Source organism: Daphnia pulex, chromosome 2, assembly GCF_021134715.1.
Source record: "Daphnia pulex isolate KAP4 chromosome 2, ASM2113471v1".
Classification (NCBI taxonomy): domain Eukaryota; kingdom Metazoa; phylum Arthropoda; class Branchiopoda; order Diplostraca; family Daphniidae; genus Daphnia; species Daphnia pulex.
The window spans coordinates 6,759,917-6,778,168 of record NC_060018.1 but is presented as its reverse complement, the minus strand read 5'-3'; the positions used below and the strand labels follow the sequence as shown (position 1 = coordinate 6,778,168).

Genomic DNA, 18,252 nt, shown 5'->3' with positions numbered 1-18,252 from the left:
TCCAATTGGCACTAAATAGAACAATTATAGTAAATGCGAGGAAATGGAAATTAAAGTCTGTCCTTTAAACAGTGTTCATGCGCGTTGATATTTTTGCATTTGAACTTGGATGATAATAGAAAATTCAATTGCATTATTATTTTTAGTTTTTTAGCGACACCCGCTAATTTTCAAACGCGCGGCGGGCGTTTTAAAAAAAAAAAGAAGATCAACAACGTGTCTCTACCATCTCCTCTTCTTCCCTGCTCTGGCATGGGTATGGAAATACTCTGGGATGGCGGCATGGGTATGGATATGGAAAGATGGTTCTCACTCTGTTAAATTTGCCATTTACACACCCATTTGGTGGCGCGACGCGACAGTCAACTCGACCTTTTAGTAAAATGAGCGAGAAACAAACTGATTCCAGGATATTACCACTGATATAATTAACGCACGAAAAAATTACAAACCTGCCATAAAACGGTCTAAAGACTTTTTAACAGAAGCGAATAGATAATTTTCCCGATGTAACAGTGGGGGGTCTACTTTTCTGTACTCCATAGTTTCAGTTTATTTCCATTTTATCTGGAGCGAATAAAATTAAATATTTCGTATCAAGTTTTTTTGGGGCGGGGGATATCATGAAAGGCAATGCTCATTTGTAATGATGCTGTCGGATTACTTTCGATCGATTTTGCTCTTTATTCGCCAAGAAAACTCCTGCATATAACTGCCAAGATCTACGTTTTGCGTCCCTTGACATTTTCGCGCATCTCGTCAAGGATAAAACTGTATCTCGTCAGAGTGCGAAGTACGTACGGATTATAGTTCTGAAGTTGACTATAAGAACGAGCGAACGACCATCGACCTGTTCTTTAAGCCCGTTCCAAAATCCCTTGGAAAATCCTTGATGTAGTTCACGGCATATTATGGTCTAATCTTATTTCTAAAAATCCCTCAGTGTCAATCATTCAGAACGTATTATTAATTTAAATTATGAATAAATACTAATTTAATGTTAATGCAGTGGCTATCGATTTGCAGAACTTCATCAGTAAATACATGTGCTGTGCAAGTCTTAAGAGTTCCACATATTTTCACAATTTCAAAGCTGGCCGGAAAGAGAACTGACTTTTGTTAGATTCAGGAATGCATATACAATCATAGTTTTCGTGTAATCGACTTCGATAGTTTTATAATTGATCTCTCTTAACACCATTACAACACAAACAAGCATCACCGGTTAGTTAGAAACTGAATAATGAAAATATAACAAGGCATGATTTTTTCATGCTTTAACTCTAGACCTATCTATTGTGTTAAACGCTCGTGTTTTCTCGAGACAAACGTAGGACACAGGGTTTAAAATTAATAAGCATAGAGCCTATCACCATTGATGTTCCCATAAAACAGAAGCCTACAATATAGTCGCCAGTTGCATCTTTCGAAAAACCTACAAGTGGCGGTACGATCAAGGCGACAACTCCTTGAAAAAGACGAATCAATCCGTAGGATGACCCAATCGCCTCTGTTCCGTGGTGTTTACTCAGCAAAACGGGAATAAGCAATAGCCAACTTCCCAAGCCGATTCCATAGAAGGCGCCAATGACAGCAAATTCAGAAAATGTTGTCGCAAAAGGCAAGCAAAGAATTGCAACAGCCGCTGTCAGCATACTGTAAATAACGACGAAAAAGTAAGTTAGTGTTCATGTGGTTCTATTTACGTGTTTAGGGTGATTTTAAATTTGATAGTCTTTACCTGACGCTGTAAGCTTTAGTTTTGGAGAAAAGGTTGAGGTCAGCAATATAACCAAGTCCTAATCTCCCACAGAGGTCGAACACTGCACTGATTGATAAAAGCAAACTACACTCGCTTTTATCTAAGCCACGCGAATTGGCGAAAGAAGGTAAATAATATACAGCATTTGGGCACCCTGCCGCCATAAACATTACGGAAAAAGCCATTAACAAGAACAAGGGATTTTTGATTAAAGAAAAATCGATAAAGTCAATCAGAGAGCGGCAGAATTTGAAACGCCGATTCTTCTTTTCCGAACAACCGACTGTTGGTTCAGTTTGAACGGATTTTTCGGTAAGGCTTCCTTCAATAACATTATTTGATTTTGAATTTAAGATGTTTTCTGTGTAAATGACGGTTGAATTTGTGCTTAGATCTTCAACACTGTGAATCATGCTTAGTCTGTGAGAGAGATCGGTTGTGGGAATTTTATCACGACTGCCACGAACGAGCGAAATATCATCTTCGGGGATTGTCGCTAATCGGCCGTCAGGAACATGATGGACGTAGCCACATTCGACGCCATTAGGAACAGTACAGTCGGCCGAAATATTGATTGACGTCACATTTTCGACTATGGCCTGGTGAACTTCAACTGGACGATAAAGGGCAGCACTCAAACAAATATGGAGCATGCAGGCTCCTAGAATAAGAATTGCTCCTCGAAATCCGTACGTTGGAATTAGAACTTCTAGTAAGCTATAAAAATTAATAAGAATTTGTTGAGACACTCAATTCAGTGACAAAAAGAAATGTAACTTACGGTGGGAGAAGCATGCTTCCAACTGCTGTACCCGAAACACACATGCCATTTGCTAATGCTCGGTGCTTGGTGAAGTACCTTGACGTCATAATAATGCCTGGAGTTGTGGCCATTCCTGCCCCAAGTCCTTAAACATGAATACAAGTAATTAGATAAGTTGAATTGAATTATCAATTTTATCTCTTAAGCATCTGGGTATAAGAACATTTTCAAAACAGTTGTAATTACCTGTCAAAACGCCAAATGTAAAACACAATTGTACGAGGCTGGTAGTAAAGTAACTCAGACTAACCCCCAGCCAACACAGAATTCCACCTGTAAATACCACCCAACGACAAGAAAATTGTCGACAGAGAGCACTGCACAAAGGTGCTGTAAACATACAAATTATTAAAAAATAAGGTATTTTAAGATAGAATAAGCCTTACACAAAATCAAGCAAAGAGTGGACAAAATCGCTGGAATCCAAGAGGCGAGAGAAGCGCTTGCATCAGGATAAAGCTGCATGACTTCCATGAAAATCACTCCATACGATTTGATCAGTCCAGCGATCCAAAACTGAACTAAAAACGCTCCGAAAGCAACAAACCAACCATATCCTCCGTCCGGAGGAACGAAACGAGCCCTCAAGGCTTCCGTGCTATCCATACTTTTCCCGCTTTTCACTAGCTGAAGAATTGAAGATGTACTGCAATTATGAGGAAATTGTCCCTGAAATCCTCTGTCTGTCTTTAATACATTACACAAGGGGTTGGAGTAATACATGGCGAATTGACTGGAAGAAGACAAGAGGTGGCTTCCGCGTTGATTTGTTTGTCTATCAATTGAGAGTGTTCTTTCCTCTTGTCATTGTCAAAACTGAAAGCTTCTTTTTCTGTTTTTCTTGTGCAACCATTAGGATTGTCCATGGATGGGAACCCTGTGAGGTAAGGTTTAGTGTCTTGAGAACTCATTTTGGAAATATATCAGACGTTCAAAATCTTGGCTGAATTCCGGATTGAAGGACACTACGTCTGAGGAAAATTGTAAGTTCTATTTAATAATACAAAAAATTAATAACAATAAGATTATAATATATACATGGAAATTTACCCAAATTATCAGTATAAATGTTTTAAAATACAAAAAATAGTCTTCAAGTAAAAGAGAAAGCCAGTCTTCTCAAAGGATTAGGGAGTAACTTGTTACACTTTGAAAACATTCGGTTGAGGAGCAGTGATATTGACTCCCGGTTCTTCCTGGTTACTTCTGCTTACTGCTTATTGGCTCAGCAACTACCCAGGCATCACGCGCATGGGCGTTATGAAATAATCGATATTTTGGATATGATGCAATAGTATACCCCTATGTCTCCAATATGAATTAAAAGTTAAGAAGTAAATCCGATATTGGGTGGATTTCAATTCTAGATTTTATAAAGTCTGTAAAAAATATTAATTAATAAAATAAATTTTTATTATATATAAATGCATATGACGAAAGTAGCACAGGACCATAAACCGTACACTAGATAATATGATAAGTGATAACGCCAGCATTAGCTTACCGTTTAAATCCAGCTGGGTTTTTTCATAACTCACCGTTAGTCAGCATTTCATAAAAACAACCGCTTATGCGATATCAATTCAATGCAAAATCAATTGAATCCGATTGCGATTCTTAACGAACCTAAGATTGCGTAATAGTGTAATACAGGTTAAACTGGATCTTAAGAAAAACGAGATAGACGTGTTTCATTCTTGCATTTCTTTTCTAACTGTACAAAATGTGAAACGAATAATAGTTTCAATCAAAACATATTGTACACCCACAAATAGACACCCCGTCTTTATATTAATTTCACAGCAAATGGAGTAACTTGATTTAATATACGACACACACTTGCCAGGATAGATAATAAATCAAATATTACCTAAGACCTTTCAGATTTCTCCAGATATTTTACGTTGGACCCATACCGCGAGTGTCGATTGTATTCCACTGCGGAATGGCGTATGCTTTCCAACACCCAATTTTTCCAGTTTTTCAGTAGAAAGTTGAGCGTTGTGAGGTCTCGATGCTCCTTGACTTTGATTGGGATCGGGACTAATATGGCTCATTGGCAACTGGAAAACACTTGCAATGTCTTGCACCATACCGTATTTAGTCATACTTTCCTTTCCTATTATAGTAATTATGGGAGTTTTTTTTATTGATTTTAGTAGCCAATTTAAAAATGTCTTTAACTGCAGTACCTCCCCAGTGGAAAATTCCTGTAAAAAGAAATAAACATTTAAAGTTTCAGTTACTAACTTCGGATAGAAAGCAAAATCTGAAAAAATACGGACCTTTTACGTCTGCATTTGTTTGTTTTAGCTCCAATAGTTTGACGCAAATGGAAGCAATATCGTCTACATGTGATGGGTAGCGGATTTCGCTATCTGAAACAAGCTTATTGCTCTCGGAATCAAACAAAAGCTGTAGAAGTACAGTCACAGCACTTTCTCCTATGTACTCGACTGTAATAAAACAACAAATCATGATGCATTACCATATCTAATGTACCGGAAAACCGCATCTAAATTATATTCCAGCAAATAATATATTTTAAAATATATAATTGTACCTGGTCCATACAGTACGGGAACTCGCAATACAATGTGATCTAGATCAAAGACGGACGTTATTTTTAATTATCGAGATCATGGATTATTTTTAAGTGAATTTACCTTGGCTTGATTCCAGAGTCACTTGTTCACCTTGCAATTTGGTTTTGCCATATGTATTTAGTGGGTTTGGGGTATCAGTTTCAGAGTATGGTGGCTTAGTTCCATCAAACACATAATCAGTACTAATATAAATCATAGTGGCTCCTAATTTGGCTGATTAATCAATAATCATGAAAATAAAATAAAATAATGAATTGTCTTGATCTATATGCACATTTTTTTTATTACCTGCTAAAACAGCTAAGTTCTTTGTTGCTTCTACATTCAAACGGATGGTTCCATCTAAATCTTTATCAACTTTGTCTGGAAACCTTTGTGCTGCACAATGTACAATACAGTTTGGCATGAAATTCCTTATCAGTTCTTCAGTTTTTGCATGGTTACAAATGTCAATTGATACCAAGTCTTCCCCAGTTCTTCATTTAATTAGGCATAGAAATGTATAATAGTAAATATCAAGAAATATTTTTGTTAAGTTAAGGAAGGACGAAGAATATACCGACTGAATGATGTTCCCAAGACAGTCCATTGAGAATTTTTGAAGGCTGCTAATACAGCTGAATGATTGACATTTTAGGAATTAGCTTAATTGATTGGAATTTATTTATTGGAATAGTACCTCTCCCAAGAAGACCAGATGCTCCTGTTATTACAACACGTTTGCTTGACATTCTTCAAAGTGCGTGCAGAGATTTCTAAAAAAATTATATAATTTTCACAGGAATGTGAATAAGATATAACAAAAAGAGAGCTACAGCTTGCTGTCACAGTTCGTATTTTCCTTTTCTTTTTCCTATCACTTTTGTCTTCCCTACAGTTTTTGATGTTGTCACTTGTCGGTTACGTCGGTTACGACGTTACGTATGCAACAAAACTTTTCTCGTCTGCATCGTCTGGGTGTTACTAAAACGCGAAGCGAAACGGCGGAACGCGAAACTCCTAAAACGCGAAACAGTGGTGCGAAACGGTCCCAAAAATTGGGGACCGTTTCGCGGGTCCAATGGCCTAAGGGCATCCTAAAGTGCGAAACCATTTGCGAAACCTTTGATTTGTGAAATATAAAAAATTTCCTGTTTTTAAATTTCTGAACACCCTTACTACCACGCCCCCAACTACTTTAAACCGCTCCTTACAACTTCCGAACGAATCCGAACGAATTAAAATCAAGATAAAAAAAAAGAGCCTCTAAAACTAATCTGTCTTTGCGGTTACAACTTCCTTTCTATGCTACGCAATTGAGAGAGGAGGATTCCTCAAGTTTGTTCCCAAGGACCCTGATGTCTAGGGAAGTCGGCCAAATAAGACAAAATTCGAAGGTGAAGACAAAATCGGAACATGTAGTAATATTTTTCATTTGCGTTGAGAGAAGGCGCGTGATAACACACAAGTATGTTTTCTATGAAAACAAAAAGAAATGGTTTATATCTGTTTGATCAATTTCACACGTCGCGCCCGAGGAGACGATAGGGACGCTTAGTGACGCCATATATGGCGGACGTGCGTGATTCGTTAACAATCTAATCCATACGTCCACGCCAATATGTGACGGTGTCAGTATAAATTCTCTTTTTCCTCTACTTTCCTTTAAAAGCAGACAAAAAAATGAACAAATTGCTAGGCACTAAGGACACATTTCAACAATTTTCAACTCCAGCTTTCACGTATGGCACGCAAATGCTTTATGCGTACCGTTCAGCTTTATGAAAATGTAAAATGCTTCGTTTTTGTTTTGTTTTTTCAATCTAAACTGAACGAGAAAAGATTTCCCTCCTGACGCTACTTGCGATGTCATGAATGATGAAATAACGGAACGAGATTCCATCTCAGATAAAAAGGCGGATAGCTGTTAAGTTTTAAAATGCTATATTCGGTTGAGAAAGACAATTCTACTTCGTTTTTCGATAAAAATGTCGTTCAAGTGAGATTTTACCCAGAATGTCAACCTTAGCATTAAAAAAAATGTATCGTGCCCTGTGCTGGATTTTCTACGTAATCGCCAGTAAATATTTGTGGTCGTCGCGCTTTCCAAAGCAAACGCTTCACGCAACTTTAGCAACGAAGAAAATACACGCGCAAACAGTTATACAACTTTTGAAACTTACGCATGAAATATTTGAACTTACTTTGTGTTTTAACAGGACCATGAATGACCTCTACATGCAACTACACACATTGGCAGGGTTGTTAATATCGCAAAAAATAAGTATTTCCGATTGCGATATCGATATTGGTGTTTTTTTTTATTGCAGACTATCGAACGATGAAGTTTCAAAAAAGTATCGGTGCGATACTCGCCGATAGTCGCCGATACTTTTTACAACGTTGCAAAATTTCAAAAAACAATTATAAAATATTTGTTTGCATATTTTTTTTAAAGCAGAAAAACTATATTAACAATATCCCTTGTTTTCCAGCTCGGACGTGGTATTAAAAAAACTTGGATGGGCGAATACACCACTGTAGTGCTCATCCATTTTCAGCTGTAACTTAATGCTATTTTTAAGCAGTCTGCAGTTTAAAAAACACTATCGCTATCGCGTCATCGGCGATGAAAACGCGATTATCGATCGATACTCATTTTGAAACCTATCGCGCGATAATCGCTCGAACAAAAAATTTCATTTCCGATGACGATTTCATCGTTCATCGCGGCGATATTAACAACCCTGCACATTGGCAGTGTGCCCTTACTGTAAGCTGAGAAGTGATAACCTAGAAGGCTAGAATCATAATTGTCATAATCAATAATAAGAATCATAATGAATAAATGTTGTGTAGAACAGTAATATGCACTTCTCGAAACGAAGAACTTTAAATACACGGAAATTTTTGAATTATATTCTCGTCTTTAAATAAATAAATTAAAAAAATAACTTACTTTCAATTTTTTATTAGCTTCTAGTTCGACACTTTGACGACTACTTTTAACAATACACTGACGACTGACGTCGACTGTTTCGCGTCTACGGTTTCGCATTTTAGTAAGACCTCTAGCGCCTAAACTGCGAAACGGTCCCGAAAATTTTTGGGACCGTTTCGCACCACTGTTTCGCGTTTTAGGAGTTTCGCGTTCCGCCGTTTCGCTTCGCGTTTTAGTAACACCCGCATCGTCTAACCATTTCGTCTGCTATCTTTATTGTCAGCGAGAAAGACTATATTTTAGGGGTCCAAATTCTAAATATGGCCTCCTTTACTAGAATTAGGGCATGTGATTATCTTTTTCACCTAAATGTATTTAGAAGTTCATTTAAGAAAAATGGGAACCTAAGTATATTGGGGTTCCATTCTTCAGCTCCAAAACATGGTAAGTAGTAAGTGTTGTAAGAGTTTAGAACCAATAACTTTGCAACTTTGGTTAGTTTGCTGTTTATTCTGTACTTAATAATTTTTTTTCTTAACATTTCCACAGTTATTGAGTTGAAAATGCCTTCTCTGTCTCCGACCATGACGTCGGGCACAATCGTAAATTGGCACAAAAAAGAAGGAGAAACTGTAAGCCCAGGAGATGTTTTGTGTGAAATTCAAACTGACAAGGCTGTTATGGCCTTTGAAACAGAAGAAGAAGGAGTCCTCGCAAAAATATATGTATGATTTGTTTTCTATTCAGCAATAATTTTTTTGAATAATAATGTTATCACTCTATTAGGTCGGAGATGATTCCAGTGATGTACAAGTTGGTTCTCTGATTGCACTTTTAGCTGAGTCTGGAGAAGACTGGAAAAATGTAAAAAGTTCTGAAACGCCAAAAATCTCTAGTGAAGTTACACAAAAATCTGAAGAATCAAAAAATGTTATTGCAGTTTCTCATCAACCGGAAGGGAATTCAAAAAAATCAATGTAAATATTTTATTTCAGTATATTTTTAGGATTGAATTATAATCTTTAATTTCAGGATCATGGGCCCTGCTGTCCGAGGATTGCTGCAAAGATATGGACTTTCTCCCAATAACATACTTGCATCTGGACCTCATGGTCTCCTCCTTAAGGGAGATGTTTTGCAGCACATTCAAAAAGAAAATCTTAAACCAGTTCCAAGTAACTACTTAATTCACTGTTAAGTGTTAAGTCTAAGTCTCTGTTTTATTTCCTTATTTTTTTTTCATTTTAGTTTCTCCTGTTGCAAAACCAATAATCTCGTCCAAAACTGCCGTTGCGGAACCTAAAACTGCCAAGCCTGCTACAGTTAAAGTTCAGAATCTTACGCATGAGCAAGAATATCAGGATTTGGAGCTCTCAAGCATGAGGCGTACTATCGCTAAGCGTCTGACTGCATCCAAAGTACGTATATTTCAACAGCTACAGGCGCAATTTGGCCACTTCAAGCTCACATTTTAAATACTGAATATCTGTTTATATTTTATTATATTTTCTTAGACAGGAATAGCCCACGCGTATAATACGGTTTCCTGCAAGGTTGATTCTGTTATAAACCTCCGGCAAAAGTTTAAAAACGAGGGTATAAAATTTTCAATCAACGACATCGTCATCAAGGCAGTTGCCACGGCATTAGATTTGTGCCCTGATGTTAATGTTATTTGGAAAGGAGACCAGGTTAGCAATTTTTACCGTTTTAATCTCAATTTTTCATGCATGGTCTAACTCTATTCCGTTTTATCTATGATGAAACAGCTTATCAAACCGGCGACTGTAGATATATCCGTCGCCGTAGCCACGAATTCTGGATTAATAACGCCGATCGTGACCGATGTTCTTGGTAATTGATTTGTATATCTGGATTTATTTATATGAATTAACTAAATTATTATTATTATTTTTTAATAATAAAAAAATAACAAACGGTGATACTCCGCTTTGGCAAAACAGGTCGCGGTGTATTAGAGATCGGGGACGTGGTACGAGACTTGGCCGACAGAGCGCGTATAGGGAAGCTCCAGCTTCACGAATTTCAAGGAGGATCTTTCACGTAAAATTAAACATTTAAGAAATGAAGAGCTATTCAATGAATTTAACAAAACATTACTTTTCTCAGTATTTCTAATCTAGGAATGTATGGAATTAGCGAATTTAGCGCTATCATCAATCCTCCGCAATGTGCTATATTGGCCGTGGGTGGAAGTCGTCTAGAACTTGGTAGGTTTTGACAAAACGTACTCCGTCTGTTCGTTATCCTAGTAAAAGCACTAAAAACACGTTCATATGATTTGGACAGGTGATGACGGCAAACCCATGACGGTCATGAGCGCCACCTTATCGTACGATGAAGAGGCTATATCTCCTGTGGCAGCTGCAACTTTCATGTCTACGCTACGAAGTTTATTGGAATCCCCTCAGAGTCTGCTGTTGGGTCACCGTTCTCTTCCAGCTTAAAAAGATGGGCAGCCGTTCAATTTTACATTGAATGTTGAAATTTCGACTTTTAGGAATGTAATTACTGTATTGTTGAGTGTGAATAACAGTCTTTAGACCTTGGTTATCAGACGATTATATCTTTGTAATTAATTATTAAGAATCTAAAGAATAACGCGTTTTTATTTACATTCCTTGAGTCAGTGTAAATTATGATTGAGGGTGCCCTTTCGTAGTTGAGTAATTTGTATTTTTAGAAGCTATCCTATTCGCATCGGTTATCTAATTCACGCGATTGGCGGATAAACAATTTAAAAATCGTAATGTCCATTTTGTCCTTAAGCATGTAATTGTTCTTCTGATGGAGTGGATCATGGAACTTGGAGATCAGAATATTTCATCACTTTTTTCAGTTAACTGTGTTAGTTAGTATTTCTCTATTCACAGAATAGAGCAAATAGAAGGTATTTTTAAGTTTGATGCTAAAGGTAAGGCAAATGTGTTAAACTCCTTTCCATGAACGGTAGGCCTTATTTGGAATTATCTCTCATTATTACGCAAAAACTATTGAATCAGTGACAACAAGATAAGTAAAACTATCGAGTTAGAAGAGTCTCTGAACGTTTCCGCCATCTCTGTTGTCGCAGTTCTTTATTTGATTTGGTTGTCATCGGTCTAGCTTAGCGATTATGAGTTACTGTACACAAACAATCGTTTCGTCATAGTGACCAGCTGTTACAGAAACGAAAAAGTCTAACCAAAGTTGTCACTGATTCCTACTGTAAAGGGGTGAAATCACCGACTCTGAATTGCTCAAAATTTTAGTGGTTGGACTGATTGTCTCCGTAAACGAGTCGAAATTCACGCATCAATCAGGAAAGGGGCGACCGTTTTTGTAACAGGATCACAGCAATTCAATAATGACGAGAATCGAAGCGATGTCGAAGGAGATTGTGAAAAAGCGAATATTGAATAAGAAGCGTGAAGAATGCTGTCGCTGACAATAACGCTTCAATGCATAAATCAAGGCGACCATTAGTCTGCAATCGCCCGAGATATCGCGGCCATTTCTGGCCAGGATTTTGTTCCCCTCTCTCCGTGTCCCCTCTTTTTTTTTATCAGTGTTCCTCTGTTGGGTTTTCCAAGTTGACAAAGATTGAGTTAGCCGCGTGTTGAAATCCCTTCAAATCATAACGATTGAATGCCGCGCTTTTGCCTGGCAAACTTCCCATTGTTTCTTTATTGTCTGTTGCCAAAATGTTTTTTCATGGCCTATGGGGACCGACCGAACGGTAGACGATTTGATGATCACCGATGTCGTTGCCACAACACGGTTTCCTTCTAACCAGATTCTCCGTCTATTTATCTTGAATACAATCATAGTTGAACGCCCGGAATATAAAAGCTGCTGAACTGGCCTACAGGATAAATCTCGGGAGTTATATTATGTCAGACGGCATTTGATGCGGTGGGAGGCAACGAAACGTATATAGAGGGCAGCACAATTCCGGAACGTCAGGACAGCTGGTTCAATATCGCCTCCTGCTAACTCCGGTCCGAGCTTGACTCTCTGCTGTCCTTCATATTTTAAAAAAAGGTTATCTGTTCCTTTTATTTTTTGGGAAAGAAAATTAAATAATGCCAGCTGCTGCTGCTGTGACTCGGCCACTGATTGTACCAACAACATCAAACGCTAAATGCACATGGCATTCGATGACCGGCATACAACTCCACCAAACGTTATCGTGAGCATTTGTTTTAACTCTCTTGCCTGTCATCAGCTGCCGATTGCCTAACAATTAATGACTACTCGGCGTATGGGATTTGGTTTTTCGTCGTCGTCGTCGTTGTAGAGTGGGAAAACGAATATTTTGTTGACGATGTGATGCAGCGATTCGACGACGACGACGACACAATACGGATTGATATTCTTTTCTTAGTTGCATCAATCGTTGTCTGAAACCAGTCGGGTGTGACGTTTTCAATAAGTCTCCGATGCCGGGACGCGAGATGACACCGATGACTAGTTGAACTGTTCTCCATCCCAACCCCCTCTTTCCATTTGGATCCTCCCCCTTTTTTTTCCGGTCACAAGCCCGTTTCCGGACGCGGCCTGCAGGAGAGGAACGGATGAAACCGCACACGACAGCAATCATTAGTCGGCCTTTTGTTCCCCCCGCCAGCAGTCCCGACGATTCAATATCACCGGCAGAGAACGTGTCATTTAAGCGCGCCAGGGATTGTGGTTTGGCTCATCATCAATTTTATTTTTTTCGTGGGGGTCGGTTTCAAATCATTGAATTGTCAGACGACGACGAGCAGCAGCAGCAACTAAAGGCGCATGGAATATCAGCCTGGATATATCCCAGGCTGCATACATAGTTTTCTTTTTTTTTGAAATAAATTTTTTTTCTTTTTTTTACTTTTCTATCATCCAGCGTCTTCCTCTTTTTTCCCCTTCTTTGCCCCATAATACATCAGCAGTTCAGCACTGCCTATATGCGGTCGTGATTAATGACGATTCCGTCGAGCTGGAAATTTTTCTTCTTTTTCCTTTTTTTTGCGTCTGCTGTGAGCTGCGACCGGTAGAACAGTTTCCGTAATGCGAGCGTGCGGGTTGTCAGGGACATCCAGCGCTCGGCTGCGGCTGCCTACAATTAATTGATAGCCGTCGCTGTATCATGGCCCGGCTATAATATAACGAAATATATATACCCACCCACCCAAAAAGAAAAAAAGGGGGAAGTTGTGATTTCATTTTCCTTTTCGATTACGTTTATAGCTTTTATTACCGAAATCTATGACGTTGTACGCACACACACACACACGTAGCCATGTTTATTACAGTGTACACCCAGGGCTGACAGGATTTTATATGCGCGTTTACGTCCTTATGCTTATGGGTCCCGCACAGCACTGTCGTCGTCGTCGTTGGTTCCGTCAACCCGCCGAGAATTCAATTTGAGAGTCCCGCGCAAAGTGGGCTAGGCTATTAAGCATAAATGGCCGCCTGATGGAGTGTGATCGCACACACAAATGCAGTGCTTGTGTAGCTATAGTGTGTATGTCTATACAAAAAAGTGGATTTGATTTACATGTTGCGCTGCTGCGGTCGAATCGAGAGAGTGTGCTGTGTGTGTTGAACGCTGGCGGAGAAGATATCGAGCATTTGAGGGTAACACACACACAAAACAATAAAGAAAATCGCTGCTGCTGCTGGTGGGGGGGATGAAAAAAAAAACGACTTTTGGCTTGGTTGGGTGTCGGTGACTTATCTATTATAATGGGCTGAGAGATAATCTATATATCGAGTTGTAGAGAGAAAGAGAGAGAGAGAGAGTCGAGTTGGCTGGCTGGCTGAACGATTGACGAGCCGTGAGGGAGCAGTAAAGGAAAGAAGTCACGCTTCTTTGTGTTTGCAGCAGCAGCAGCAGCGTATACAGCCCCATACTATCCCGACATTAGAGGACATTGAGTCAATATTCATATTTTTTATCCACCACACGGAGCTGATGCAAAGCAATATAGAGAGGAGGGAGAGACTGCCGGCGCACGTCTACATGTACACACAGCCCAGCGGTTGGTTGGAATAAGTATCGGAAAAAAATAAAAAATAATAAAAAGAAAAGAGAGTCTTATCGAAGAGGCGCAGATGCAAAGCAACACATTGGCACGCTTAGACACAAAAGCAAAGGCTCGGCTCTCCTCCGCTCCGACTTGCTCATGCATATGTTATATATATAAACACCAATCCTTGTTTCTTCTTTGTTTAGTTCCCCATTTTGTGTGTGTGTGTGTGCATGTCCCGCCTTTGCTCTTCTCTCTCTCTCTTATAGACACACACACACACAGACACTCTAGAAAAACCTCTCGAGTCTCATCTATCCCGCTTCGTTTTTCTACATGTTTTATACACTGTACAGCGCAATCCCCCCGGACGAAAGAGAAAAAGCCAAAAAGGTATTTTTCTTTTTTGTTAGCAGGAGGTCGTACATTAAACGTCAATACATTCACTCCCGACAGAGTGGCAGCCAGTCATTAAGATTCTAGAGGGCGGAATTAAGGAAGGAAAAGAGAAGAAGAAGAAGAAGAAGAAGAAAATCTAAAGGGGAGAAAAAAGAAAAAATTACAAGGAAAAAATAAATAATATTATATTGTATAAGACGGAACTTTCTTTTTGTTCTCGCATGCGGAACATTTGAGAGCGGCGCTCTCCGCCTACGCTCCTTTTTGATTTTTTTTTGTGTGTTCATACATTTCTCCTTGTTTGGGGCTCGGCCTATCTGTGCCATACCTGCCGATATAATACACACACACAGTCGGCATTCTGGACATTCTACGCATTCTATATGCGATAGGCCAAACGGAACTACAAAGAAATGACGGAATAATAATTAACCAGAGTTAATACTAGAAAGGGTTTTAACACGTTCATAATTTAGTTAAGCGCTTTTGTATATAGCCTGCGGAAGTTGTTGCGCTTAATGATCTTTCAGATGTATAGTCTTTGGTGACATGCATCAATGTTGCCAGTTTTTTTTCAAAGGTTATTTAGTACACTACATAGTGCCATATCTATATAGAAACGAGGCCAACGATATATACGCGTACACATCCAGCTCACCAGGCTCATCCTTCTCATTCTTTTCTTCCCCCCAAATTATTATTAAACTTATTTTCTTTTCTTTTTTCTAATCTTCTTATATTCTTGTGTTCATCATCTTTCTCTCTCTCTCTTTTTTGTTGTTGTTGCTCACGACGAACGCACGAAGTGTATAGATGAGGCAGCCGGGAGAAAAACGGTAGGTGGTAGGTGGTATAGAGGGGGAGGAGTAGTAAGTAGGCAGGACGCAGGAGCTATCTACTAGCAGCAAAAAAGGGGGGGGGGAATGGGATAAAAGCCTTAACGAGCTTTGACGTCGGATCGCCAACTTTTCCATTTCAAACAAATAATGAGAATTAAAAAACAAGCTCTCGTCTGCTCTTTTGTTATACACCACGGGTCTCGCGGAGCTAGGAGGCCGGGGCCCTCTCCAAAACTTGAAACGGTTTCACCGGCGTCGCGCACGTTAGATATATATTATTCTCTTTCTTCTTGCTGCTGCTGCTGTGTGTCTGGAAATACATATTATTAGGCCCCGGCCCTTTTATATTCTATATGCGTGTACACCATTTTATATAGACGTCTAAACAGAGCAGTGTTTGTTTCGTATCTATGTATGTATATATACCCAGAAACCCTGTGTGCCATCGCCTCCATCTATATAGTACCCGGTGTGTTGCATTATCAGTTCTGTGTGCTGCTGGTCCGCTGTGTTTGCATCTCCACTTAATGAGAGGCCTAGTTAGTCAGAAATTGAAATAGAAAATTTGGCCCATCAAGTTCTTCTTGAGAGTTTGGCTCACGGCCGGTTGTATTCGAATAATAAAGAACAATGAAATGGCTGCTGCCAGCCACTCCCAACAGCAAAAGAAAAACATTTCAATGATCATCCAACTCTATTAGAGAGAGAGAGAGAGAGAGAATAAAAGTCTAATAATAATACTATAACGCAACAAACAATAAAACAACTATAAATAAATCCTGCTAGCTGCTCCCGGTCTAGTATACTTTACAGCCTACACATTACAACCAAAAGAAAAACTCGAGACAAGCCTCCTTGTATGTATACTAGTCCTACTGTTACATACCCCATACACATCACATATCGTACATTAGATAGGGGAAGGGCTCTATGCTGTGTGATGCGTGTTGGATTAATCAAATGACGTCAGCCGCACACGCGTAGCTAGTCAATAGCAGCAGTGGGAGTTGTTCCTTCGTCTATATACATTTATACACGTAGCCGCATATGAGTCTATAATATATATAAGTTTAAAAAAAAAAAAAAAAAATATAAGGATGATGATAGCTGAGGCAGAGTGCAACGCTCGATTTCGTCGTGGTGGTGATACCGCGCCATCTCTCTCTGCCCTCATCGAGCGTCTAATAGTTGCACGAACATAACAGCACACAACAGCAACACACAGAGCCATCGTCAGAAAAGAAAGAAAAAGATTATTAATAATGTTTTTTTATTTTCTTTTTCTTTTTTCTTTTCTGTGTGTGTTGTGTGCCGCCGAAGCCCAAAAGCTTTCGGGGTTCTGCCGCCGCTTTTCCGACAGAACAGCAACGGCAATATGGACTGTGTGTTTATCGTCGATTATAAATATCAGGGCATGGGATGATGGTGGTGGTGGTGCCGTGCGCGGGGCGGGCGGGAGTTTGTGACGGCGACGGGTGGCGGCGGCTCTTGTGATGCGGTTCGACTTCCGATGCAACTCCCTCCCTCCCTAGTTCGGCAGCAGTCGCCCACTATAGCTCTTCTCACGCCTGCCAGAACCAATTGAAGCCAAACTGGATGAGCCAAACAGCCATCAACTCAACACACAAACGCCACCGTTTTGCCATCAGGATTCAGGCGAACTAAAAGGAAAAAGAAAGAAAAAAGCTATCCGCGTTATATCATTATATCAATTCACTCTATAGATTATGATTAGCTACAAAAAAGGAAAAATTCCGAATAGAAAATAATAGGAGCTCCCCCCTCAAAAAAAAAACATTGTCAGATTTCTGATGGGAGGTGAAAATATTTTTATTTTTATTTTCCATTTGTCGTTGAACCCTGAAAAAAAAAATGTTGGAAGTAAAAAAATAAATATTGAATGGCGGTACTATTTTCTGCTATTACATATATTTCTATTGCAAAGCGGAAAAAGAAATTGGGGATACGCGGTATATATGTATATTTCTTCATTTATTATTATTATTCTTTTCTCCCCCCTCCTGGTCGTCGTCGTAGTAGTTTTACAAGACCCAATCCACAAGATATCTTGTCGAGCAACATTTTCCATTCGGTAAAAGTGTAAACCAGATGACATCTTTTTTTTCTGTATATGTTTGTGTCAACTTTTTGAGGCTGCTGTCCTTTTTCCTCCAACATCCCTCCTCCTACTACTACTACCCGTGAGAGAGAGAAAAATAAAAATTAAACAAAATAAAAAATAAAAAAATCGAAGCCGAGAAAAAGGGAAGCCGCGCTCTGTTATATATACTCTACTTAAGGCCCAGCATCTTTCTATCCATCCGTCTATATACCCTATATATCCCTCTGTCCGCCTCCATCTCTCCATCTTTCTCGGTCGTCTTATGTAATCACATTGGAGGAAGAAGGAAAAAAAAAGGTTGCGCGACTTTGCTGCGCCCCAATATGTTTTTTTGTCTCTTTTAAAAAATGATTTTTTTTCTCTTACTATTTCTCATTTTTTTTTTTTTTGCGCGCAAGAGAGTCCGTCGTCGTCCTCTGGAGCGCTGGGTTTTTATGTCGGATCATAAAATAACTGGAAACAAGTCGCAACAACATGGGATCCGTTTGTCGGCACCGCCATCGCAAAAGAAGAGACGAATCAACAAACAATCGTTGCGCGCATAGACGAGCGGACGAGGATGGCGACACAGAGCACAGCCTCAGAAGGAAAAAATATCGACAACAACACACACAGAGAGAAAAACAGAAGAGAGCCAAAGATGAAGACCGATAGATGAAGCAGCAAAGCTGGGGGAGAGCACATATACACACAGATATACATAGAAGGATCTGCTGGAGTTCTTTTTTTTCAATTGCGCTATCCAATCTCCATTACCGCGGCCCGCT

The 18,252-nt window shown here is 39.4% G+C and overlaps 3 protein-coding genes across 4 annotated transcripts; 1 reads left to right on the top strand and 2 right to left on the bottom strand.

The window, feature by feature from the left end:
* Positions 1-1,138: 1,138 nt before the first annotated feature.
* LOC124207386 (monocarboxylate transporter 12-like) lies at positions 1,139-4,205 on the bottom strand. Of its 2 annotated transcripts, XM_046604809.1 has the most exons (8): positions 4,090-4,205; positions 3,636-3,964; positions 3,287-3,575; positions 2,972-3,212; positions 2,772-2,915; positions 2,544-2,670; positions 1,742-2,479; positions 1,139-1,656 (listed from the first exon to the last, which is right to left on the bottom strand). In XM_046604809.1, the coding sequence occupies exons 3-8, from the start codon at positions 3,494-3,496 to the stop codon at positions 1,302-1,304; spliced, it is 1,815 nt and encodes a 604-aa protein (XP_046460765.1). In that variant the 5' UTR covers positions 3,497-3,575; positions 3,636-3,964; positions 4,090-4,205; the 3' UTR covers positions 1,139-1,301. The 2 variants fall into 2 exon arrangements, with proteins under 2 accessions (XP_046460765.1, XP_046460774.1); XM_046604818.1 differs by having other exon boundaries at positions 3,282-3,575; positions 3,636-4,129.
* A 65-nt stretch (positions 4,206-4,270) lies between these two features.
* Positions 4,271-6,122, bottom strand: LOC124207400 (methionine adenosyltransferase 2 subunit beta-like). Its single transcript, XM_046604842.1, has 9 exons — positions 6,014-6,122; positions 5,871-5,946; positions 5,751-5,808; positions 5,480-5,667; positions 5,252-5,404; positions 5,149-5,187; positions 4,871-5,041; positions 4,778-4,795; positions 4,271-4,704 (listed from the first exon to the last, which is right to left on the bottom strand). The coding sequence occupies exons 2-9, from the start codon at positions 5,920-5,922 to the stop codon at positions 4,466-4,468; spliced, it is 918 nt and encodes a 305-aa protein (XP_046460798.1). The 5' UTR covers positions 5,923-5,946; positions 6,014-6,122; the 3' UTR covers positions 4,271-4,465.
* Positions 6,123-8,355: 2,233 nt separating this feature from the next.
* LOC124207397 (dihydrolipoyllysine-residue acetyltransferase component 1 of pyruvate dehydrogenase complex, mitochondrial-like) lies at positions 8,356-10,681 on the top strand. The gene is made up of 10 exons (XM_046604828.1): positions 8,356-8,555; positions 8,661-8,836; positions 8,898-9,088; positions 9,144-9,286; positions 9,360-9,529; positions 9,626-9,802; positions 9,881-9,965; positions 10,076-10,175; positions 10,242-10,342; positions 10,422-10,681. The coding sequence occupies exons 1-10, from the start codon at positions 8,432-8,434 to the stop codon at positions 10,577-10,579; spliced, it is 1,425 nt and encodes a 474-aa protein (XP_046460784.1). The 5' UTR covers positions 8,356-8,431; the 3' UTR covers positions 10,580-10,681.
* Positions 10,682-18,252: the final 7,571 nt, after the last annotated feature.